Genomic DNA, 27,042 nt, shown 5'->3' on the forward strand with positions numbered 1-27,042 from the left:
TTCACTTGACAATGTTCTTTCATGAAGTCTTTCTTCCAAACGCTGCACCGTATTCATACATGTTCTTTCATGAAGTCTTTCTTCCAAACGCTGCACCGTATTCATACATGTTTTTTCACGAAGTCTTTCTTCCAAACGCTGCACCGTATTCATACATGCAAGTCCCTCATGTGTATCAGGCTTATTCTAAACAAAGATCTCTGCATTTAGTTTAGGTGCAGTGTGAGGGTGGTACTTGTTTTTTTAATAAATCCTACCACCAATTTTCAGAGCTCATGAGGCCGCCCAAAAGCTCACACCCATTATGTAAGAAAAGTGATATCTACTGGGTGCATTTTTCATAGCAATGTGAGATTAAAATTCAAACAGAACATTTCTGTATCGTGGTGCTTTCGCTCTGCATTGCTCTTCTCGCCTACCTAACATCCCACTCTGCTTTGGACTCTCCGCCCCACAGCATTTGTTTTGTAGCAGCCAACTCAGGCAATTTCCTGCATCCTCTAGCGAAAGGTAAGAGACTCACAGATTATTTGCTTTACGGTAATGGGTGAGTGGGGGTTGGGACTAGGTTGATTAATGTGACTGTAGTAAAATACAGTCCGACATCAAATGATTCCCAGAATAATTACTGTATTAATAGATGCTAGTTTATATACACAAGTAATTAATCAATTGATATTATTTAATATCAAGTTCAGAGGATTAAGAAATGAACCTTGCAATGGCATGTGCAATAAAGTGCGGTTACTCTGTATTTACAAAGGCCCAGATTTATTAAGGTTTTACATGGCCCTTGCGCCACGCAGGCCGATGCAAAACCTAGAATGAGTTTTACTAAGTCACCCAAGGCCACCGTGCGCGGCTTGGTAAGTCTGGAGTAAAGCAAGCAGTGCAAATCGCTGCCTTGTGTTACTCTGTGTGGTGGAGCGGCAATGTTTCTGAGCATCCATCCATTTATTCCGAAGCATTCCAAGATTTACCAACACTGGTAGACCTGGGAATGCATCAGAATTGTACGCCTTCACACCAGAGGCGCAACGAGGACAATATCTTCATTCTCCTCGTCGTTTCCTCTTTCTAGAGATACCTTCATGCACAAAAACAATCCTGCCTTTCCTGCAGGCACCCTTGTTCCATGCCGCAAGGGATCCTGCATTGTCCGTAGGCTGCAGATTGTGCACCAGTGCAGGCAGAGGACAACAATTCACCATATCTAAATAGAAATGGCACATTTCTGCCCTCTTTCCTTCACGCAGTGCAGCAAGTTGTCTTACTGAGTTGCGTGCAAAAATGATAAATCCGGCCCGAAGTGTATCCATACAACTAGAGTTTCAAAAGAGTGTTGTAATAGGTGCCTATCACCTCGCGTCAGTAAGTGTAAAACTAGGTCAAAGTAACACTTTGTACAGTAGAACGTAGCAGTTAGCAACAAAGGCAAATGTCAAAGTGCATTGGTTAGTTACTAACTCAAAGATGTGGGACAATTCAAGAAAACAAGTGTCAACGTTTTGATACACCATGGGGAATAACTCTGGGAAGACAGATTTATCAGGCTACATGATGCAGTAATCCTTCCAAGAAGACATTCTAGCAGTGTGCACCAGTAGTAAGGATTGTGTGCTTTAAAATGTAAGGAAGGAGAGAATCATATCTGGTAAGTTTCTCAGAGGGAGACAAGTTCAGGTACTGTTGCAAAGAAGTTCTGTGCTTTGGAGATGCAGTATGTGAAGAAGCTAATGTATGCCAAGAATTATTCGCCCGAGATCTACGTACTATCCTTATATTGGCAATATAAGACAAGGAAGCTTAGCAATTCATCAAGTGGTTCTAAGTAAGGTTTAAACAAAGTGGGTGCAGTCTATATGGTCTCTGTAAATGATGGCCACTCTGCCTTCCATTGTGTATTCTGATTCTTTCGCATGATTTTCTATCCTTAGAATATTCTAAGGCATCAAAACTGGACTTGGAGAATTTCCACAGCAGAGCTCCTGCACGCCAGTAGCTGGTGTCTTGTAACTCTACGTTGGCTTTATACTGTCCTAGAAAGGATAGGGTGGGGCCTCATATTAGCACTAGACTTGAGTGCTGATACAGTCCCTTTCACGCTGTATCCTCCGACATGGATCCAGAGCTCCACTCCCAACTTTTTCAGTTCTTACAACGTTTCCAAATCAGTGTGCTTGGGAGAGTTATCAATTCTGAAAACTAGAGGCGTAAACTATGGAAGCAGATGTCAGTCAAGGACCCAAACAAGGTACACATTTGGTGCCTTGACTACTGTCAGGACTAGGTTGTGCAACATGTGTGTCATTATGCATGCAAAAGTTATCTAAGACTGAGAGGCAAAGCTATACATTGCCAGACACAAGAATAGGTATGGTGGAAGCTCAGGTCTTGCTCCAGGTTGTGGGCCCGGTCTTGGGTTCTGAGTCCATTCTCGTGAAAGATCCACTTCCTGTCCGACTTCTTCAGGTCAAAATCTAAGTCCAAATGCAAACACAAAAAGACAAAGCAGGACTCAACCCCATTCCGCCACCATAGCTCAAAAGGGAAGTCAAGAGAAACAGAACACTCCCTCAGTTTCAGAACAGATTCATCAGCTTGTCATGAGTTCCCCAGGACGTTGTCAACTTCGCAGAAGGTAGCGGCCTTCAAGGAGGAAATGCTGCATCTCAGTGCGATTCTGGATCTCTACGCTGCACATTTGGACCCCATATAGTTGCAGAGGTCTTCAATCTGATTAATGATGGAAGTTCCCAACATACTAGCGGTCCAACTTGAGCTAGATGCCAAATTCATCATACTGGGAATCCCCACAGACGTGGACCTGACAGGACAAAAAACTCCTGTTGGCTAATTTGGGGCTGGTGGTAGCCAAGCGGCATATAGCTAAGTATTGGGGTGCCCATCGCCTACCCACATTGAAGGAATGGAGAGCAAGTTTGGATCTATATATGGTGGCTTAGAAGGTGACATATAAAGCGAGGGGCTGTCCACTGCATGCTTTTTAGGGCTTTTGATACCAGCAATACAATACAAATAGACACTATTTCAGAGGGCTAGAAGCAAAAAATATTATGGCTTAGAGGTGGGTGATGAAGAAGAGGGATTGCTTTTGCTACCGGGAGGATCAGGGAAAGAGACTTGATGATTGTGGGACCGGGCCCCTCATTGAAGAAGGGGATTAAGGTGGCCCTGACCCTTAGCATGTGTATATGTATATGTACTGTGTTGAACTCTAACCTCATGTTTTCTTTCAGAGGAACTGTTGATATACTTTTTACCCTATACCAACTGAGATTACCCAACCAACAATCTGTATCGTGCATTCATGATTACTTTGATTGTAGATTTATATTATGTAAAATAAAAAATAAAATATCCCCCCCTCCCCAAAAAAAATGATAGAAGTTCCTCCCTTGATACAGATACAGTCTGTCCCACTGGTACCAATCACTGGAATTTTACAGACTCCAGAGCAGAAATCCACACCAGCATCAAGATCTATGCTGATTCTTGTTGCACCAATGTGATGTAGACTCCAGCAACACCACTGGAAGACCGGATGTCAATGTTGGACCACGAAACCCCATCACTATACTGATGATACATTATACTTGGATTTACAAAATGCCAGTGGGATAGACACTCCTACTGAAGTGAGGCTTGGCCACCATCAGAAGAAAGTGCCTTTTTTGCAGAGGCGGCTGGAGGAAACCTGAAGTGCTAGATCTACAGCTCCTCTCCACTGAGGCAAACACATTTAGAAATTCTCCAACCAGGGTCGACATTATCAGAGCCCTTACTACCAATTAATGACACCTTCACTGACACCTTGCTGGCTACATGGTCCAAGCCTTGTCCATGCCCACCTGTCAGCTTGCCAGACAACACAGGCCTGCACCCAGTGACATTCCTTAATAAGCAGCCTACACTGGAGAGCCTCCTTGTGCAGGTCTTGACTAGTAAGGTCAATCTTACATTCGTCCCAACAACTACACTAGATAGGGACTCCAACAGAATTGATTCTTTTAGGAAGAGGATTTTTTTTCATGCACTAGCCTGGCCCTTAGGACCATAAATGTGGTCTGTTTACTGGGCAGATACACACATTCTCTGTGGGACATGGATATTGAGATCTTACCGGCGGACCTCAGAGCTTTTGTAGCTCAGACAGTACATGATGGACAGGTTGTGGCTCAATACATGATTCGTAAGGGTCTGGACACAACAATTGCCTCAGCAGGGCTGTTGGCACCAGTATCATCCTCGGGTAGCATGCCTAGATGAGGTCAACAGAATTTTGTGGCGATGTGCAGGCATCTCTAAAGAATATGCCCTTCTATGGGTTCAGACTCTTGTGGTGTGGGGGGAAACGTGAACTCAATGCTGAAGAATTTTAAAGACAGGCAAGCCACTGCATGCTTTTTAGGGCTTTTGATACCAGCAATACAATACAAATAGACACTATTTCAGAGGGCTAGAAGCAATTTTCCCAGCCACTGGTGCAGCGGACAGTCCAGTCTTTTTAAGGCCATGGTTGTTGCAGCAATAGACACTGTATTCATTTAAAAGTGTTACACCTTGCCCTTCATTTCCTTTCCAAAAAGGGACCGTGTCCTCAGGGCTTTTGGTGGACCTTACCCTGTTTAATTCCTGTCTGCGGAAGGACAACTTGTAAATACACTAGCTCATATCCTGTCTGCCGTAGACCGAGGGGGCTGGGTGGTGTGCCTAGACTTGCAGGACACTTTATTTCCAAATACCCATACTGCAGTCCCTGTGGTTAAAGGTGGGGTGGAACGCTTTCAATTTGCCACTCGCCCATTTAGCCTTTCCTCAGCCACTCAGGTGTTTGCGAAAGTGATGGCAGTTGTTGTGGATATCTTCGAAGGTCGATGTACATGTATTCTTGTATCTTGCTGCCAGCTGCCAAAGGAGGGTTCATCACAGCTATTAACTACTATTGGTCAATGACAAAACTCTTGACATCGTTGAGTTTCACCATCAAGGAGCCTAAGTCCCACTTAAGGCCAACATTGGGTTAGTCCTGGAGACTGTGGCTTTCAAGGCCTTTCCTCCACCACGATGAGTCTGGGAACATTCGGTGCAAGATCCCAATGTTTCAGGATCAGTGCTGGGTCTCAGTGGGGATGGCTCTGAGTCCTCATGCACTCTCCTAATGAGCAATGCCACATAGAAGCCCTACAATAGAACCTCAAATCCTAGTGTACTTAGAACCTGGGTTGCCTCTTTGACTTCATTTTAGTCTCTCAAGCTCAGAAGTTGCAGTGGTGACTGCCGAACACCAACCTGACTTGCAGCAGACCATTCTCCCTTCACCACCCAGAACTCTCAGCTGTGGTAGATGTATTGGTGCTGAGTGGTGGGGTGACGGGGTCAACTAGAGGAGGTGGAGATCTTTGGTCTACGGCAGAGAGACTGCTCCATATCAGCCTGGATTCCTCCATCTGTTACTTGGATAACTATGATCGTGCTAATACATGGTGACGAGCACACACCTACCAGGATGCATGCAGACCAAACTAACCAGGCAATCACTCATCCCTGTGACGGTGACAATACAATTGGATGTATGCCCTATCGACTTTCAGTGGCACTTCCTGTGCCTACCGTGGTGACCATGGGTAACAGAATCAAGGTCTGATTCTAGAGAAGGATACAACATCCGAGGAAGGCAGCAGGCAGCCAAATTACACACTCCAGACTCAGGGAAGTACTGATGAAAAATAACGATACAGACTCTTTAGAGGTCATGTAATTGGACTGAGTACACTCTAACCCCTTGCGTGCTCGTGACGGAACCGTTCCGTCACAAGCCTCGAGTGGGCTGTGCTGGTGACGGAACGGTTCCGTCACGGCCTGCTCGCCGCACCTGCGCGGCACAAATTCCGCGCCTGCGCGGACGTTCTGAAGAGCTGGCGGGGCCGTGACGGAACCGTTCCGTCATAAGCACAGCTCACCCGAGGGCCATGACGGAGCGGTTCCGTCACTAGTAAGCGAGCGCCGCGCGGCACCCCCCTCCCCCTTAGCACTGCGGCGGAATAGCCGCCGCAGTGAAGGGGTTAAGGACCATATGTACTAAAGCATTTTCCCATAGCAATAGAATGGGTAAAACCCTTTGATGCATCTGGCCCTAAAGCCTTCAACAAGGATCTATTGGAGGGCAAGTATAGCGCCAGCAGCTGCTGTAATTCCAACTCCAAAAGCATATATTAAATTTGCTGCAGTCAAAAAACATGTAGTTAGATTGAGTTAGTGGTCTACTGTAAATCAAGCAACAGCCCTTCCCAGCTCCTGCCTCTTGGCGCCCCCTAAAGGTCTAGATGGAATGTCCTGGGGGTGTGAAGCATTTATTATGGGTGTTCAAAGAAGGCTGCTCATCTGAATGCTACAGCTAGGAATAATGTTTCTAGTTCTTTTTCGTTGGTTTTCAGAACTGGGGCAATGATTAAGAGGGTCCACCTGGGGCATTCGTATTGTGCTGGTAGAGATGAAATTCTTGGACCAGCACACTCGAGAGGACAAGACGAGAAATGAGAACCTCCCGGAGGGACACAATATGACAGGAAACATTCCTGTGACGGAGGCCATGCTCACCTAGACGTCCCCAGGGGACCCTTATCGCAGTATCTCCCTGGTTGGGACCCCCTAAAGGCTCTACTGCCTTTGCCCTCCCACACCCCATCCCGCCTGGGTTTTAGGCCTCTCACCAAGGCAGGGGATGGGGAAGCACGAGCCTGGCAGCACAGCTCAGGCTGCCGCATAATCTGGGAACTCTTGATTTGCAGTGATCAAGTCTTGGGTCCTGACAGGCCCACCGGTGGCTAATGGCCAACATGCAGGTGGTGCAACTCTAGTTGCACGGGCCATGTGGCTAGGCTGGGATTTGAAGATTTGTGCGGTCCCAGTCAGGTGTGTGGGAGGGCTCACCGTGGAAATGCCTTCCTTTGCTGGTAAGGAAACCGCTTCTGAGCTAAGCACATGGAAGCACGCTTTAAGTCATGGAGGCTGACTTCTACAGAGGAAGCCTGAAGCCAGGCTCCCTCACCATGCACCATTGGATGGGCAGCTCCACCTTCCTCCTGCTTATCTTGCACCCGCAAGTGGGCGAACACAACCATGTGGACTGTGGACAGCAGAAAATGGCCTCTCCCATCTCTCCTGTACCCACAGGTGGGCAAAATTTGCCTGTGACTCTTGGTGGTGGGTTACTCAGCTCTCTTGTCAAGGAAGAATGCATGCAACTAGCTGCAAGAAATGTTGATAATTGACACTTCGAACTGAACAGCAGGAGTAACTATCACCCTTAATCTCTTCTCTTAGACATAGCGGTCTGTCCATACCACTAATCTTTGTGAGGAGACTTCAATAGAGATAGGCCAAACAAGGTTTATATCGTGGTTGTGAGCAGGATAGCGAGAAATCTAGATCTCAATTCCAGATGGGGTAGTTTATACATAAAAAAACACAGTTAAGATGGCGAAAGAAGGTGCTATCTTTCCCACAAACCATTAAACCTCTAACCGATTTTGTGAACTTTACACCCAGCACCAACAGCACTTTGAATAACAGTTAATTATTATTATTATACATTCTTGATATAGCGCATGGCTAACCGAAGGCGTCCCAGCGCTCAGAGCCACAACTGTACGTATCCAATCTCACCAGAAGAACCAGGTTTTAAGTTTCTTCCTGAATTCGAGGTGGTGGGTCACAGCCCGAATTTTGATGGGGAGGGAGTTCCATAGAGTGGATGCATTCAAAGAGAACAGGCGGCCACCCTTTCTAGTCCTCCTAATCTTAGGGACTGTGGCTTGGAGTTGACTGGAAGATCTCAAGGTCCAAGATGGACGGTAGAATGACAGCAGATTTTTTTAGTATTTTGGGACTGGGGCTCCACAGAGATTTATGTGCTATGTATAGCACTTAGAATTGTATTTGTTCTGTAATGGGTAGCCAGTGCAGTCCCATCAGTGCCGGTTTGGCTGATAAATTTCTAGGGACATTGTGTAGAAGCCTCGCTGCGCAGTTCTGCACCAACTGCAACTTGCTGGTGGTAGTCTTGGGGGGCCAGCAAATATAGGGTATTACAGTAGTCCAGACGTGTCAGCACCAGGGATTGTACCAGTGTTCTGCGTGCTTTGTGTGGAAGCAGAGGCAGTATTTTCCGAAGTTGTCTAAGAATGCGTAGCAAGTAGCCGAATCTTGGACAGCTTGGTGTTCAAGATTTAAGTAGGTATCAAGCCAATCAATCAATCAATCATGGAATTTGTAAAGCATGCTACTCACCCGTGAGGGTCTCAAGGCGCTGAGGGGGGGGGGGGGGGGTTCGCTACTGCTCACAGAGCCAGGTCTTGAGGAGTCTTCTGAAGGCGAGTAGGTCTTCGGTCTGCCGTAGGTGGGTAGGTAGGGTGTTCCAGGTCTTGGCGGCGAGGTAGGAGAAGGATCTGCCGCCGGAGGTTGTTCGTTGGATGCGGGGGAAGGCGGCGAGGGCGAGGCTGGTGGAGCGGAGCTAGCGGGTGGAGGTGTGGAAGCTGAGTCTGCTGTTCAGATAGGCTGGTCCGGTGTTGTGGAGTGCTTTGTGTGCGTGGGTGAGGAGTTTGAAGGTGATCCTTTTGTCGACGGGGAGCCAGTGTAGGTTTGTCAGGTGGGGGGGGGTGGGGCTGCGGCGGGGGACGTTGACGATCAGTCGGGCGGAGGCATTTTGGATGCGATGTAGTTGTCGTAGGTGTTTGGCTGGGATTCCGGCGTAGAGTGCGTTGCCGTAGTCCAGCCTGCTGCTGACGAGGGCCTGTGTCACCTTTCTTCTTGTTTCGCTCGAGATCCACTTGTAGATCCTGCGAAGCGTGCGGAGGGTGTTGTAGCAGGAGGAGGAGACGGCGTTGACCTGTTTGGACATGGAGAGGGAGGAGTCGAGGATGAATCCTAGATTGCGTGCGTGGTCGGTGGGTGTCGGTGCTGTCCCGAGAGTGGTCAGCCACCAGGAGTCATCCCAGGCCGAGGGGTTGGGTCCGAGGATGAGGACCTCCGTCTTGTCCGAGTTCAGTTTCAGCCAGCTGTTCCTCATCCAGTCGGCGATGGCCTTCATTCCGTCGTGGATGTTGGTTTTGGCGGTGCGTGGGTCCTTGGTGAGGGAGAGGATGAGCTGAGTGTCGTTGGCGTAGGAGATGATGTTGAGGTTGTGGTGGCGGGCCACTTGTGCGAGGGGGGCCATGTAGATGTTGAACAGCGTTGGGCTGAGAGAGGAGCCCTGGGGGACGCCGCAGATGATGTCGGTGGCCTCGGATCGGAAGGGTGGGAGGCGGACGCTCTGTGATCTGCCGGAGCGGAAGGATGTGGTCCAGTCGAGGGCCTTCTCTTGGATACCGGCTTCTTGGAGGCGTGTTTTTAGAGTGCGATGGCAGACCGTGTCGAAGGCGGCCGAGAGGTCCAGGAGGATGAGGGCTGATGTTTCGCCGTTGTCTACTTTGCGCCTGATGTCGTCTGTGGCGGCGATGAGGGCAGTCTCGGTGCTGTGGTTACGTCTGAATCCGGATTGGGACGGGTCCAGGATGTTGTTGTCTTCGAGGTGGCGGGTCAGTTGCATGTTGACGATTTTCTCAATGACCTTCGCCGGGAATGGGAGCAGGGAGATGGGCCGGAAGTTCTTGAGGTCCTTGGGGTCCACCTTGGGCTTCTTGAAGAGGGCGTTGATTTCGGCGTGCTTCCAGCTTTCCGGGAATGTCGCTGTTTCGAAGGAGATGTTGATGACCTTCCGTAGTTGGGGGATGATGGCAGTGTCTACCTTGTTGAATATGTGGTGTGGGCACGGGTCTGTCGGAGATCCTGCGTGGATGCAGTTCATGACCTTGCGTGTCTTGTCGTCGCTGACGTTGGACCAGGACGTAAGGCGGTTGGCGTTGTTGGTGTCCGGAGGAGGGGTGGAGTCTGGTGTGGTCGGGTCAGTCGTGGTGTTGAAACTGTCGTGGATGTCAGTGATCTTGCGGTGGAATAAGATGGCCAGTGAGTCGCACAGTTCCGCGGGCGGGATGTCGTTGGTGTTGGCGCTGGGGTTGGATAGTTCGGAAGAGCTCTTTGCTGTCGTGTGCGTTGTTATCCAGGCGGTCTTTGAAGGAGGACCTCTTGGCTGATCTGATGAGGTGGTGATGTCTGCGGGTGGCGTCCTTGTGGGCTGTCTGGTTGTCTGGTGTACGTTCGTGGAGCCATTTCTTCTCCAGTTTCCGGCATGCGTGCTTGGAGGGTTTCTTCAGTGGGGCGAGGGTGTTGGCACAGGCGTCGATCCACTGTCTCAGGTTGCGGGCTGCGGCGTCTGGGTTGGTGGGGTCGGTGGGTGGGATCTGGGAGAGGGTGGTGAGCAGCTGGTCTTCGGTGACTTTGCTCCAGCCGCGGCGAGGCAGCTGTTGGGTGCGGTGGTGCGTTGTTGATGTTTTGAAGGTGAAGAGAATGCAGTGGTGGTCGGTCCAGTGGGGTTCGGTGGTGTGGTCGAAGGCGACGTAGGTGCTTGTGGAGAAGACGGCGTCCGGCGTGTGGCTGGCGGCGTGGGTGGGTGCAGTGATGAGTTGTCTGAGGCCGAGGTTGGTGAGGTTGCCGATCAGCGTTGTGGAGTTGACGTCGTTGTTGTTCTCGAAGTTCAGGTCCCCGAGGAGGATGTAGTCCGTGGAGGCGAGTGCGTGGGTGCTGGTGAGGTCGGTGATGGAGTCGCTGAACTGGGCCCGTGGTCCGGAGGGTCTCTAGATGAGCGTTCCTCTAAGGGTGGTGTTGGGGTCGGTGTGGATCCGGAAGTGCAGGTGTTCGGCGGCATTGAGGGTGTCGTCTGCGTGGGTGGTGACCTTGAGGGTGGACTTGTGGAGGATGGCAATTCCTCCTCCGATGCCGTTGGCGCGGTCCCTGCGGGTGATCTTGTAGCCGTCTGGGATGGCAATGGCGATGTCTGGTGCAGAGGAGTCGTTCCACCACGTCTCGGTCAGGAAGGCTACGTCCAGGGCAGTGGCGTCGAGCAGGCCCCAGCTCGATGGCGTGTCTGCATGCGGATCGGGTGTTGAGGAGTATGCAGCGGAGGTGGTTGGGTCTGGTCATTGATGGTTTGGTGGTTCTGTCGCAGGTGAAGCTGCAGCTGCGGCAGGAAAAGGGTCCGTGGGTGCCTTTTGGGGCGGCCTGGTTGCAGCGTTGGTCTCGGCCGGTGTTGAGAGCATGAGGAGAGTTCATGTCGTAGCTGAGGCTGGGTATGGTGTGGTGGGGTGCGCGGGGTCCAGGGGTTCTGGCGCGGGGGCGGTCCAGGCGGGGACGGGCGCAGACAAGCTTGCCTCTGGCGCACCTCCGGCGCGGCCGCGCAGCGTCCTGCATTAAGAAGGGGTGGAGGGAGGGAGGAGCAGCTGGGAGGCGGGTGGCGGGAAGCGATTGGGAGAGGAGGGGGCGAGGCCGCCGGGGACGTAGCGGCGGGAAAAGGAATGCGGGGAGTGGGGCGGCGAAGAACTAAAGGCACAGCAGAAGGAAACAGGCAACAAAAACACAGGCAACAGTTATTTAAGCAGCGCACAGAAAAACAGGCAACAAATACAGGCAACAGTCACTAAAGCAGCGCACAGAGAAAACAGGCAACAAACACAATACAAATACGGGAAACAGGCAGCAGATCAGACCGAATACTTCCCGCCCACCACTGGGCCACCAGGGATGAGGCGCAAGCGGAAGCCTGCGGGTGGAGGGGGGCCTCGAACTTCCAGCAGCAGCGAGGGGCAGCAGACAGAGGACACAGCACCAGCAGGGAACGCTGGGGCGGTGGGGGGAGCGTCCTGGCCTGAGAACAGGTCAAGGTTTGCACCCTCGCCGCGCAGCGTCCTGCATTAAGAAAGGGTGGAGGGAGGGAGGAGCGGCGGGTGGCGGGAAGCGGATGGGAGAGGAGGGGGTCGGGGCCTGCAGGGGATGCAGTGGCGGGAAAGGAATGCGGGGAGGCGAAGAACTAAAGGCACAGCAGAAGGAAACAGGCAACACACAGAAAAACAGGCAACAGTCACTAAAGCAGCGCAGAGAAAATAGGCAACAAATGCAATAGCACGTTGGCATCAGACTGGGGAGTAGTCTGGGGCTCCTGAGGGTTGAACAGTTCCTGTACATTCCAGTGAGAGGCAGGTGAAACCACGGCTTTCACAAGGGAGGCCCGGTTCCGCAAGGCCAGGGGTCCAGGCACCAGGCAACACTTCCTATCCTTACGGGGCAAAGAGGCATCAGACCGGGATGGTGGCTGGAGCTCTTGCGGGCTGAAAACTTTCAGTCATACACAGTGAAAGGCAGTTGCAGCCGGCATGGCTAGCGGGTAGGTGGCTAATTTAAGAATATGAATTAAAAAAAATTAAACTTACTTTCCTGCCAACCGGGTCCTGCGTCTTCTCTGCTCCTGCTCTCCTGCCTCTGGTAGGAGCAGGAAGCAGGCTCCCTCCCCTATGCCAATCACAACACTGCTTACGCTGCAAGCAGCGTTGTGATTGGTTGGACCGCCGTCCAGCCAGGGGCTTACGGGGAGGCCATGTTCTCCATGCACGCATGGAGAAGGGCAGAGTGCGCATGACTGGTTTGGGCGGCCCCAGAAGGCCGACCAAACAGTCTTTAAGCACTCAGGGGTGGGCACACCACTCCTTCCCTGCCCTGCTCGCAGAGCATTCCCGCCTTCAACCAAACATAAAATGGTAATAATTAAAAGTTATTACCATTTTATATTTCCGCTTCTCACACTGGGAGAAAGCAGTGGGGCGACGCTCGGAGCCGCCCCTGTTGAAAGGCAGAGGAAACTCTGACTTTGGCCTAGAAGGCCTAGTCCTGCGGGCTAGGGCTCCAGGCACTGGGCAAGACCACCAATTAGCTTGTCGGCTTCAAAATCATGTGCAGGGTAAAATGTTACCTTTCTGTTTTCCCAGCATATTTCATTGCACCATTTTCATTTCTTTTTGCATTGTGCTTTATATTGATATTGTATCATATTCTTATTTATTGCAATCTTTATGCTCAATAAAATTTCTTTGAAACGTTACCAGTGATGCTTCATTCTCAAGGCAAGGCCAACCAATGGACAAGTATGGGTGTGCCAACTCAATGAACCAAGTTACCAGCAAGCAGGCCTACTTTAAAACCTCTCTACTGCTGACAAAGGGCCATAAAACGTTGACCTTTCTCTTTCTACCGGCTGTGTGCTGCATTTGCCTCAGTGCCCTGCTCTAGGCAGAGATAATGCATGCATGAGAGATGGCTGTCTCTGCTGCTCAGAGGACCACAGTGTTTAAATCCTGCATACTTATAAAGCAACATTCTGAAGATCTGAAGAACAAGAACTTTATTCTAGAAACTGAATAGAATTTTTTTTTAAATTGTAAAAACACGTAAGGAAAGTTTAGTTTGCGGCCCACGAAAAAACAACGGATAGCATAGCTGCCTTAAGTGCATTTCTGTAGACACTATCTCGCTGCAAGTAGTGCCATCAGTGACTCCGTAGACAGCGCCACCTAGCACTGGATGGGTGAATTGCTTCAATATTTTCTGGGAAATGAGGACACTGCAACAATGGTGAATCCCGAGCAAGAAATATTCATTAAAATTATTTGTCGTGGCTCCTACAATATTTTCCTTTGTAGGTTACTCAAGGATCTTAAAGAGTTTTTCATCTATTTATCCACCCTTCTCTCCAGCCCTCCACCTGATCATCCAGTCATATTTTCTTCCATCCATCTATCCGTCCTTTCACCCTTTCGTATATATCCATCCTTTGAACCATAAACCCTTTTACTTCCTTTCACCATCTTTTCACTGATCTATCCATTCTTCCACCCATTGTCACTCTCACCTTTCGATCCTTTGTCTTCTATCAGCCCTTTGTCACCCTTGCATCTAACCATCTTATCATCCTTACAAGCATTCATTCTTCACCCTTTGCTCCATTCTTTCATCCTACCTTTGTTTTCCTTCTTTCTATTCATGTTTCTTTCCTTCCACCCCTTCCCCCTTTATTTCTATTCCCATTCCTTCTACCCATCCCCCCACTTTATTTCTTCTTTCTTACCTTTCTCATACTTACCTTTTCTGTTTGTTCCTCTTTCCACATTCGCCTCTATTTTCATAAGTCCTCTTTAGTTCCTTCACTGCTCGCATCAGCCTGTGGCCCACATCCTTCTGGGATGGTACTCCCTAACAGCGTCCTATTGAAGCATGTTGTGTGCAAACAGAAGAGGCCCACAATCAACTCAAAGTTTGACTGGGGCCCAGTGAAGCAGCTCTTGTTGGGTTCTGATATCAGTAATACATGTGCCAGGCCCAGTAAAGAAAACAATCTGACATAGGTTTAGCCAATATTCAGTGACGTATTCTGTGCACTGTCCTAAAAGTAACAGAGCAGTGTCAGCAGGGTGGGCTGTGTGAGAGTAAAAACAGATGCAAGTGTGCAAACCATGGTTTCATTGTGCTCAATAAGTTCCAACCCCCAATCCATCCGTTCAAGCTGAGCTTATGTTATACATGCAATGATGGAAGTCTTAAAATAACTAAAAACCACAACTGAGTAAATAGATCACTGAAGACACCGGTGTATTTTCTACAATCAGTTAAAACATACAACGTTCCCAAAAGCTGCAAACAGAATTGCAATCCGTCATATTAATAAAACCACGGGCAAATTTTCGGTAAAATAGAGACAGGACCCTAAACAAAATTACCTTTAAAAATCCTTATGCAATAGAAAAATATTTTTGCTTAAAAAAATTGACATCTTTTAGTAGGAAGCATATTAAATAACGTGTATATGACTTTCTGTAAAGTGTGCATGTAATTATAAACAAACACCGACAGGCTTGCAGGCGCCTGTGTACATTTCAGACTCTGAAATGTAAGAAACAGACTGTGATTATCTCTCACTCCTCCTTGATTCCTTGGCCCAAAATGAGCATGGATTTGATCCTGTACTTAATGAAAGCAAAGCCACGTTTCTCAGGCTGTGGCAGAAGTAGAGCCGCCCCCCTCACAAGATACAGAATATCAAATATAGGAAAGCATTTCAGTCTCTCTTCCGGTCATATGCACGCAGGAAGAGGACACGGGTGGCATATAGAAATCAACAAATAATTTAAATACATCCGGAAATCATTACAAGTAAATAAGTAAGAAAATAAATCTGGTGTACCTGAAAATAGAGAGATGGATGGAATTGTCCACTCAAGCAAGAGCATACTATACACATTAGATGGGTGGTAAGTTAGAAAGAGAGGCCAAAGTAAAACAGAAGGGGGAGGGAAACAGCAGATCACCTGGGGGTGGGTTTGCGGTGATCGCGAGGGGGGGGGGGGGGGGGGAGACAAACACTGGGGCCGATTTTTTGTGCCTAGGGGCACTGTAGTATCACAGAAGGAGCTGCGAGCGCTTGTGCAGTATCTTTTGTAATATGCACAGCACAACCTTAAAGGGTGGGTCCCTCATTTGCACTGGGCATAATCAAGTGCATATGAGAGAAATATTTTGCATCTGACCAGGCCCATATCTTGAACGTGGGTGCAGAAGCAAAGAGCCTGTCAGGAGGGGCACTAACTGGGAAATGCAGGCATTGCTGAGGGTGGGGAAAGGATGTGTGGACTTCTCAGAGATCCCTTACAGGCAGTCCAGACACTCACTTCACCGGCCTCCAGGTGGTTCTCTGTCCACTCCTTTAAAGTGTAGGCTGAGTGCTGCCTGAGCTGTAAAAGGCAGAGAGCCTCCTCCACAGGGCAGGTGTGAGTTTGTGGCTGTACTCGGAGAAGCGCATTATATGTAATAAGGCGCATTATCCCCGTTAAAGCTATGTTGCGGAAAAACAGGCACAGTGCGACCGAAGTATAATACAGCCCCAGGAAAGAGCATGTCAGAAAAGTTACAAACAAAAGGTTTTTCATGCATTGGTAACCAAGAGGCACCAAGACATGAGAGAGGGAAATTCTGCACAGAGACCACTAATAATTCGCAATATTAAGAGGCATCAGTGAGATACATTTATGAGTGAAATGCCACCAGTAAAGCATAAATATTGGAGTTACACTTGAAAAAGAAGACGAGAACAGGAGAGGGACAAGCAGTGAAGCAACTAAAGAGTCAAATGGTTGGAAACAACTCCACAGCAGGGATACTCGCACAGGAAAGAGAAAACCGTGAACATTTTTTTGACTGAACTCATCAAATGAAAAAAGTTAGGAAAAGGAGAGAGCTGGGAGGAAGGAAAAGGTAAGGGTGATTAAAAACAAAGAAGAACTGGTGAAAATAGTTTAATAAAAAGTATAAGTAGTGGGCTAAAAATGGAGAGAAAGTTAAAGGGGAAGAGGACAGAACATTAAAGAAAGAATCACAGAAATATAAAAAGAAAAAAACACCAAAACAGTCTGTTAAATGTTCAGGCAAAAGAGGTACACACAAAAACCCTCACAAAGGAAAAGTCCCAATAAATAATTCAAAGTTTGAAAAAGGGTAGATATGACAAAGAGCAAAGAAAAAGAAGAGGAACTAGGAAGATTGACTACGAGAAAGAAAAGATTACAAAATATGCAATACAGAAGGTATATTACAAAGTGCAAATCTAAATTTGAATCCTCTTGGATCTTTCCAAATATCTGTAAATATTATAGTTGAGTCAGTGTGGAAAATGTAGGCCTCTAAAACACAACTTAATAGAGCGTCATGCTCAGACTGCACCTATAAAAGAACCGCTAGTGTTGTGTGTGATATTTCTTTTTGCATCATCCTGTGATTACAATTCAAACAGCAGCATAGGGACTGAGCTGAGAGGCTGATAACCAGGCCAAATTATTTATAAAGCTCCATCTTTTTGCTTTGGTACATGTACATGTAGGCATCACAGAACAGTCGTTTAGCCACGCCTTCCATATCCCGAGGCCGCTTCTCTGCCAACTCAGCTACTGGGGACTCAAGATATTTCGCCACTTCCGGACACAGGGTGACCATTGGAATATTGTAACCGTCATCATCACCTGTTCCAAGACAAAAGGAAGCAGAGAAATGGAATTTACCAATCTTTCAAGAAATATAAAAATTTTATTAAGGAGAAGAAGACAAATAAAACAAAAGTGTTGATTTAAAAAACATTATAAGTAGTTCATAAATATCATAGAAGTGATTAAGTCTTCACAGCAAAACATTTCATAGAGCTGGCCACACTCAAATTTAAAAAAAATGCATACCGCACATAAAAAATGATTTAGTTTATCAGTTCTGATCAGTAAAATGTATAAGTGGTACCCAATTCTTAATACATCACTTGTCTACCACAGGACCTTTAGCATGCTGTACTGCTACCTCAAGTTCATGAGTACGGTATAACAGGCTCCTTCATCTATCAATGCTTGGTGAGGGCTAATCCAGTCTAGGGCAATGCACAATTGTGTTAAACAGAAACAAACTACTCTTACGAGGCGCTGTCTTATTTGCCTAATTTTTTGTGAGTAAAATTAGATTCAATTTTACTACAAATCCTACAACAACTAGTACAACAATGGAGCAGAGATATTTCAATCGTATACAGTAAAGAAACATCTGCAAGTCATCAGTATGAAATTGGCTGCAGCAAGGAAATTTAGAACCAGACCAACACTTCGATTTAAATATCTTCAATGTAGTATAGTATAACATTTATCAATTTAAATTTAGGCTGGTGGGGCGTGGCTTCGGCGGCGATGTACTAAGAGGTGCCTTTTGAGAGCTCCGGTGCCCCGCTGCTTATTTAAGCGATTTCTAGCGGAGTTTTGGGGGCTGTGCGACGATCCCGGGCGCTGAGGGGACCCCTGGAAAGCAGGGGTGTTGGAGGAGTGGCGAAAGCGGCTGGATACCCCACCCGGACAGCTGCAGTGGCCCGGTGGGTTCCTTGCGAGCAGCCGAGCCCGCCATCTTAGCTGACTGGACGACGGCGGACCCTTGCATTCAGAACCTGGCTGCTCCCTATTCGTGGGTCCCGGCTGGGGATCAGACGAGCGGAGAGGTGTGCCGGAGTGTGGCGATATCAGCGGAGACGCTGGAGTTACCCGGTGGTGCTGGCTGCCTGGAAGGAGGTCCCGAGGCCTGACGTGACCTATAGAAGCCCCGGCCTGCGGTGATCCCGGCGCCCCGGAGCTGGGCCGGACAGCGGACCCGGGGCTAGGATCCCTTGAGGCGGTTGCGGAGGCCCCCGGACAGATTGCCGGCGACTCGCCTGGAGGCTGAGGCGGAGGCGGCAAAGGCGCGAGGTGGGCTGCCTTGGGCGCGGGCGTCCTGACGAGGAGTGGCGCCCGCCATTTTGTGCCCCTTGCTGGTACGGAGGCCACGGGGACGGCGGGACTGTCCCGCTAAGGAACGCTGCATCGGACCCAAGAGGAGGGCACGGACGACACGGTGAGCTGCTCCTGCTGGGGGCCCCGGGGGCTGTTGCGGGACTGAGCGGAGTGCTGCGAGACCCCCTGGGGGGAGACACGGGACAGACCCAGGCCTCTGGTGGATGAGGCGGGCCCTGTCCTGCAGGCCAGCGTTGTGTGGTGCGAACAGAGGCACAGTGCCCCGCCTGGTGGGCTGAGACCTGGGAGGCTGCGCCCTATCCCCCCTGCGTAGCAGTGTAGCCCCGGGGCCCCGGCTGGACGCGAGGACTTGGCGGGGGAGTGTCGAGGCCCGGGGAGTCGGCGGCGGGGTTGGAGCCAGGGGCGAGGCGAGAGGCGAGAGACTGAGCCCCTGCGGGCGAGTGGCACAGTGCGGGCCTGGGCCCCTAGCGGCGGAGTTGTCTACTGACGCTGTGTGGTGGCCGGTGGGGGTGACATCTGCCGCTGGGTCCGTCTCCATACATTGGGACCTGGGGGCATCACGTTCTGTGCAGCGGTGTGGACGCTGGGTCCTGGCCGGACACGAGGAGCTGACCGGGGGGAGTTGTGGCCCTGATAGTTGGTGGCAGGGCTGGGGCCGGGGAGCGCTGAGCGGCAGGCGCGCAGGTCCCTGTGAACTTGAGGCGAGAGGCGCAGCCCAGACCCGGGCCCCCAGAGGTGGAGGTGGGTCCCGCCCGGCCTGCAGGAGCGGATTGGTGTGCATTGCGGTGGTGTTGGCTGCAGCGCTTGGACCGGACATTTGGACCCGCAAGCTGTACGCGCTGTTGTGGCCTGAGTCCCTACCTCCCGCTTTTCTATCCCCTGGCGTAGCAGCTTGGTCTGGGAAGGACCCCACGATGTGTGCTTCCTATCGCCCTATAGCCCTATTGAATACTGATCTTAAAATATATACTAAACTCCTTGCCAAACGTCTAGATCCATATATGCCTGGATTTGTGGACTCTGATCAGGCTGGATTTATCCGAGACCGACAGGGTGCGGACAACGTACGTAAGATCGCGCACCTTGTGGGGAAGGTGCACCATTGGAAAATCCCGGCTTGCCTTCTCTCCCTGGACGCGGAGAAGGCATTTGACCGGGTGGACTGGGCCTTTCTTAGGGCGATACTCCACAAATTTGGTTTGGGTCCGAAGATGATCACAAGGATTATGGCCCCGTATATAGGGCCACAGGCCAGAATCCGAGTCAACGGCGGCTTAACCCCACCACTAGTAATACACAGGGGCACCAGACAGGGTTGCCCCCTATCGCCCCTATTGTTTGCCCTCGCAGTGGAGCCCCTCGCGGAGATGATACGACGTGCGCCGGACATCCACGGAATAGTACATGGTGGACGGGACAACAAGGTGGCGTTGTTTGCAGACGACCTGCTTCTCACCCTTACGCGCCCGCGGGAGTCTCTGCCGGCAATCCATAGGGTGCTTTGTTTATACGAGAGAGCCTCCGGCCTCAAGATCAACCATGATATGTCTTGGGCTCTCAACCTCACCATACCGGCGGAGGAGATCCCCTCTTTGCGGGAAGCAGTGCCCTATCAGTGGGCTGAGCGCCATATACGATACTTGGGCCTCTCTCTGACCCCCCTCTCTGGACACCTGGTCATTCGGTGAACTGGAGGGACTGCCGAAACGCGGTTCTTGAGGATGTACGACGGTGGAAGCCTCTGATGTTGTCGTGGTTAGGCCGGCTCAACGCTGTTAAAATGACGATCCTTCCCAAAATCCTCTACGTGTTCCAATGCCTCCCCACCCCAATCCCGCTTCACTGCATACAGGGACTACAACGCGAGCTCACGTCTTTTGTGTGGGGCGGTAAGCGATCCCGGTTTTCACAGAAGATCCTTATGGTGCCACGGGACAGGGGGGCCTAGCTTGCCCCAACTTAGTGCACTACTATTGGGCTGCACATCTCCGTTTTGTGATAGAGTGGGGGGTGCGAGAGAGCGAAAAGGGATGGCTACATATGGACAGGGCGGTAGCGGGACGCTATATCTGGGATCTGCCGTGGCTCCATCGGGCAGCTCGCTCTAAGAGCGCGTACATGGCGGTGCCCACGAAGGCGGTACTAGACATTTGGGACAACATCGATGTGTCCAAAGGGCTCACTACGTTTCCGTCCCCACATACTCCCATAGCAGCAAATCCGCAATTTCCGCCGGCTCATCAATCTCGGGCATTTGAGAAATGGACGCAAGGAGACTGCAAGGTGGTCTGTGATCTCTTTGAAGGGGGTGCACTCAAATCGTTCGACCAATGGCAGGAGGAGTTCCAACTACCGACATCGGCAAGGCTGCAGTATGCTCAGCTGTGCCACTGGGTTTCTAGTGGGGAAATAAGCCAAGCAGCCACGCGAGCTTTCACCCCTTTTGAAAGGCTAGCGCGCTCCCTCGGGGAAATAAAGAGGCTGATTACCCAGATCTATCACATCTTGCAGCACCCGCCGCTTGTACTCACCCACCCATACCAGCGTCAATGGCAACTGGCGGTTGGCACGGACATTGAACCTTCGCAATGGGACAGAGTATGGAGAGATATCCCCAAGATATACCGGAGTATCCAGCAGAGAGAAAATGCCTACAAACTCCTAACTCAGTGGTACTACACTCCTCTGTGGTTGCATAAGATGTTCCCCACTGTTTCCCCACTGTGCTGGAGATGTCGGACTGCAACGTACACATATGGTGGGCGTGCCCATTCTTAACTGTTTTTTGGAAAGAGGTCCTCAGTCACATTAGAGGGGTATTGGGGTTCCCTTTGCCTGAAGCCAAAAGCACAATCCTCCTTGGCATTAGACCTCCCGATCTCAAGGCACTCACCCGCAGCGACTGGATTTTGACGCTCCAAATGCTGGGAGCGGCCAAGCAGCTTATAGCCCTGTACTGGAAAAGAGCCGAAGCGCCTCCTATAGCCTCCTGGTTTGTGAAGCTCTGGCACGTTCTAGCAATGGAGCTCCTCACAGCACGATTACAGGCGCGCGACACGCGCATTGGGGCGTTCTGGAAGCCCTTAGTACGTTACCTCTGCTCCATAGAACATGCGCGACACATGCCCACTAGACTCCGGACGCTGCGCCTTTTTGATGACGCTGTCACTCCCGCGGACCCCAATAGATTGCTCCCTTAGCCGCCCTGCAAGATGCGAGAGCTGTTGAGGCTGTTTCTAGCTAGCTGGCACCCCCCCCGTCCCCCATTGAGTAGCACGCACACCCTGTCCACATGGCATTTTCCCTGTCTCTCGCTTCCCATACTCTTTCCACACTTTTCCCCTTCCTCTCTCTACCTCTAGCCTTTCTGTGTGTTTGGTGACCCCCGTTGGGTCGTTCGGCAGTAGTGGGCTAGTTGCCTGCTCTCCTATTCCCAATGGTTCGGTGCTTGGGCTCCATATGCATGGTGTAGTTATGACAGCTGATGTTAGGCTACGCGGCCGGCCCCACTGGGGTTGTAGGCAAGGCGCTGTGTTAACTTGTTCTTTATGCAGGACTTATGACCTAATTGCTACTTTACACACGGCTGGCCTTACTACGAGGGTGTAGGCTTAACGCTGTGTCTATGTGCCCTTGTTAAGGGAACTACTTCATAAAATAAAATAGATTTGGAATACATTTAGGATGCAGCAATGTAGCAGCTCAAAAAGGTATTTTGCCCTGTTAGTTGTTTTCATAGTTTCCTTTTTCCTGACATCCATGCCAAATTTCTCAGACCATTTAGCAGACAAGTTATCTATCAATTATACTTGTTGCTAAAAACTGTAGTTCTTGATTTTACATATTTTTATGTGTCTGTTTGGGTAATTCAATTACTTCTATTTTATACACATTCAGATCTGCCCTGTTTGAAGTAAAATAACCCCTCACCTGCAAATAGAAAACAGCCGGTGTCAAGCTATACTCTTGTCTGCAAATCAAAAAAAGAAACTATTTATTCAATTCTTACACATTTCTAGACAGTGTAATTAACCTGGAAATTATGGGTTGCCCCAGAGAGGAGTATAGAAATGTATTACTGGATTACCAAACAATGTAACCCATTTATCCCATATGTTTGTTACCATTTTTATGACCGTGAACAGTACTCTCTTAACCCCTACGACGCTCATGACGAGCTCAGCTCGTCATGAGGTACACCTCTCGTAGGCTCATGACGAGCTGAGCTCGTCATGAACCGCGGGTTTTTTAAAACTTCAGCGCACAGCGGGAAAATGAGCCGCACGCATGGAGTTAAAGTAATTGGGGTCAGAGTGTTTTAATATAAAATAGATTGCTTCTGTGCCAAAAACACATTTGGAACATAATTGAGAAAAGGTCTCGAGGAGCCTCGGCAATTAATGCTGAAATGCACTGTGACCCAATAGTAAAAACTGAAATTAGGGAGTACCACCCCCCTTTGTTGAAGGCAGCATCAGTAAGCATATCGCTCTCCTTGCTCTGCATAGCCTCATATAACACTGCTAATCGCAGAGTCAAGTCAACTGAAAAAACATACTGAGAATGGATAAAGGAACTGATCGAAATAAGTACAAACACTTAAGGGGAATTTCCATTTGTAATAATATTAGACTGCCTTATCATGGAAATGGGAAGGCGATTCTATTTGTGGAGGTGTAAAATGCATTTTTTAAATAGGGTTTCATAATTCCTTCTAAAAACTCCCCAATTTTGCTACTTTTCTTAACGCTAAGAAAAGTTGCCTCTGCAACTACCCATTGGTGATCAACGTCTAGTTTGTGATTTAGAGTAATCTGTGTTTTCCGTTTTTAATTTATAACGAGACAACTTTTCATTTGTTTCTCCCTCTGCCTCTAATACGTTAATGGCCTCAAAGGCATTGGAGTAAATCCAGATATTTTCAGCATTTTGATACCCGTAGAAATATAATATTAATGGTAGCAAGTTTGAAGTGAAGATTTCCCTTTGGTACTTACAAGTAAGGCACTAAATAAAGCGATAACTACATTGGGGAAAAGCAAGACAACCCTAACATTTATCAGGTAATATGGAAAATGTATTACAAACTTTCTCCAATGATTACACAGTGCCTGAATCTGCCGTAAATATAGATATATATTTTACCCAACCTCCTCTTATTCATAATTGACCAGAGACATTGCCAGAAAACTGGATCAGAAGCCTTTTCGGCACCAAGAAGGTGTGTGTATAATTTGGGCAACATCCAACAAGACAATGCCATAATTGATATGCATGGTAGTGCCATGCCCAGGGATAAATCCATGTTATTATGTATGGACCAGTTGTCATATAACCAGAGTTAATCTCATGGCTAACACATCTGCATAAATCTTTCCATTCAAGTTGATGAATGAGATCAGTCAGCATGAATGATATTGGTCTGCTGGTTTAGGTTTCTTTATGAATGCAGCAATGTATATTGCATTCCATGAGGCTGATGTTTTCTGTCACTTGTCAATCTCTCTTGTGACTGTTGCTGAAGTGACTGTTGCTGATATTGGTGACAAAACCACGGAGTAGGTATTGAAAAATTCTATTCCCCACAGCTCTCCAGTAGGTATGACCGATTTGATTTTGTGATTTCATGCTGTGTATGTTCTTTTTTTTGGTCAAAATTAGGTTTAATAAAATTTCAAATGCAAGCAGAGTACCAGACAGCATAACAACCATACAGAGCCATAGCAGGAGTCCCACTTCAGACATGATACAGGCAGGATGATGCAGTGGCAGGCCATATAAGACACACAGAGAAAAAGACATGAAGAACCACCGGTGGCAGTAGGGCTGGTCGTCCCCCCGCAGTGCCAACAGCTCGGGTAAGGGCCAGGTGTTATAAACAACTGGGTAGACGACTCCCAGTATCTCAGTCATATGGCCGCCAGTCCACATCTAGAGGCGTGCGTAGGGGAAAGGTCCCCGGCGAGTTGCTGAGGGGGAACACTAATAACTGGATACATCTCACTGGCCTCAACGAAGGCATGCCAAGCAATAACCAGAACAAAACCGACCCCCCCCATCCCCTTCCCGCCCACCCAACCCCCCCACTCCCCCCCCCACCCGTCGCCCCCAGACCCCCCTCAACCGACCCCCTCACCCCTCCTGGTGGCGGCAAGTAGCTCAAAAGCATAAGGGTAAAAGCAAAGGGAACAGCAGGCCCAACATAGAGGAACACATCAATCAGGATGGAGTGCTCACATTTGGAAGAGGTGGAGAGCTCTGAGCGTGGGGGGACAGACTGCTGAGGGGAGGCCCCGTGAAAGAAAGGCGACATGAGGCCCCCATTTAAAAATAGAGTTCTTAAATCCATCTCTAAAAATGTCCGCCATGCGCTCCAGACTCAGGAGACGCCAGAGGTGGGCGTGCCACAAGGACACAGCGGGGGCCTCTCTTTTTTTCCAGGCCGCCGCTAAGGTCAACTTGGCGGCCCCAATGCATAACCACATAATGGCCTTGTCCGCCCGTGTTTGATGTGTCAGGGAATGATCACGGAGCCCCAGAAGAACCCCGGCCATGTCTTTAGGAATGGGATAGCCCAACATTTCTTTTATATGCGCCAAAATGTCCTCCCAATAGGGCCTGATAGAGGGGCAGTCCCACCAGATGTGACGGAAAACCCCCAGCTGACCACACCCCCTCCAACATTGATCCGAGGCGGTGGGGAATATCCGCCGAAGCTTGGAAGGGTAGAGGTACCAGTCCATCATCGTTTTGAGGTGGGCCTCTCTGAGGGCAACAGACTGATTAAACCGGTGGATATCAGCCCACAGATGGGTCCAGTCCTCATCAGAGATGGAGCTCTGTAGCAGGTCCTCCCACATAGTCATGTATCTAGGTCGTGGCGAGATGCAGGTTTTAAGCAAAAAAGAGTAGATAAAAGATATTACCCCCTTCATCGAGGAAGGTCTCAAATTTAGTCAAGGGGCGCGTGGCAGCCTCTCTAAGGGGTGGGTGAAGGGCCCAGTGCATTAGCTGCGTGTAGTGATAGGATTCAGTGGCCGGCAGGTGGAATTCAGCCCGGCATTCCTGGAATGTGAGGGGCTCCCCCCCACGGAATAAATGTATCAAGGCGAGGCACGGAATAAATGTATCAAGGCGAGGCACCCTCCCACCTTCCAGGTGTCAAAGGGGCCCTCCCAGAGGGCCGGAGGAAAAAGGGAGGTGTGATGGATCGGGGTGTATGGGGACGGGAAGTTGTCCACCGCTCGTCAGCTGCCAGGGAATCCTAGACTTTCAGCGTAGTGCCTGTAGGTGTACTAAGGTAGGCATTCAAGGGCCTATCCCTGCGCGGGCGCCATGCTAACGCCCATATGGCCCGGCCTGTCACGCCCCTGTCCATATGGAGCCAGTGTTTCTCAGACTCTCTTTGAGTCCACTCGACAAGTACCCGAAGTTGGGGCGCCTTAAAGTACATCAGCATGTCAGGAAGGCCCACTCCACCCTCAGAGCGGGGCCGACGTAACAGGGAGAAGGAGAAGCGTGCTCTGCCCCCCTGCCAGGTGAAGCGGAGTAACGCGGACTTGACTTTCTGGAAGTAGTCAGGGTCGGGGCTGATAGGGAGCGCCTGAAAGAGGTAAAGTAGCTTGGGTAGGAGAGACATTTTAATAGCGAGGATGCAGCCCAACCATGAGAGGAAGAGCGGCTTCCATTTTGCCAATTCGGTTTGTATTTGCGTGAGGAGGGAAGGAAAATTAGCCTGAAAGAGACCCCGAATCGAAGGGGTCAGGAACACCCCCAGGTATTGTAGGGTCTTTGTGGCCCAGGCAAGCGAAGTAGAGGACCGCAGCTGATCCGCCCTACTCGGAGACAGGGAGAGGTTTAAGATGAAAGATTTGCTACTATTGACCTTATTAATGTTAATGTTATGGGTGTCTTATATAGCGCTCGGCTACTTCATGGAGTGTCCCGGCGCTTTTTCTAACCCACAACTGACTACAGAGAACTGGCAAAAAAAAGGAAGAGGGAATAAGCAGGTTACTGTCCATACAGCCATGTCTTCAAGCCCTTTCTGAAGGCCAGCAGACTTGAAGTACAGCGAAGTGACAGAGGAAGGCTGTTCCATAGCTAGGGAGCCAGACGTTTGAAGGAACGTCCCCCAATCCTAGCCTTCCTAACAGTGGGGACAGTGGCAAGACCAAGGGATTCTGACCTAAGGGATCTAGTAGGTTTGTAAAAGGCAAGACGTTTCTGGATGTACTCCGCTCCCGTAGCATTCAGTGCCTTATGTGCCAGCGTCAGTGTTTTAAAAACAATCCGCTTGCTAATAGGCAACCAATGTAAGGAGTTTAACAGAACCGAGGCTCTCGCTCGGCGGGGAAGGCAAAAAATCGCCCGTGCCGCCGAGTTTTGGACCACCTGAAGTTTTTGGAGTAAATAGTACGGGAGGCCTAAATATAAAACATTGGAATAGTCCAGCCTAGAACAAATCAGACCCTGGACAGTTGTTTTCCTATGCACTATTGGGAGCAATGGGAGAAACTTGCGTAGCATTTTGAGGAGGCCATAGCAAGTGCCAGTCAGACCCAGAATCTGGGATTTAAACGAAAGGCCATTGTCAATTTTGAACCCCAAATTCTTAGCAACTAGAAAGGAAGACGCAGGAGGAAACATGTTTATAGGCCACCAATCCTGCCAATTCGGGTCAGCCTGACATCCGAAAAAAAGCACTTCTGACTCATCAGGGTTGCATTTGAGGCTG

The 27,042-nt window shown here is 49.6% G+C and overlaps 1 protein-coding gene across 2 annotated transcripts in view; it reads right to left on the reverse strand.

Moving 5' to 3' along the window:
- Positions 1-14,567: 14,567 nt before the first annotated feature.
- The window catches only part of LOC144828458 (ubiquitin carboxyl-terminal hydrolase CYLD-like), a 677,169-nt gene continuing 664,694 nt past the window's right edge, over positions 14,568-27,042 (reverse strand). For both annotated transcript variants that reach the window (XM_078686635.1, XM_078686637.1), the window contains one exon: positions 14,568-17,012. In XM_078686635.1, coding sequence (XP_078542761.1) covers positions 16,828-17,012 — 185 coding nt within the window. In that variant the 3' untranslated portion in view covers positions 14,568-16,827. The remainder of the gene's footprint in view (positions 17,013-27,042) is intronic.

Source organism: Lissotriton helveticus, chromosome 4_1 (genome assembly GCF_964261635.1).
Source record: "Lissotriton helveticus chromosome 4_1, aLisHel1.1, whole genome shotgun sequence".
Taxonomy (NCBI): Eukaryota; Metazoa; Chordata; class Amphibia; order Caudata; family Salamandridae; genus Lissotriton; species Lissotriton helveticus.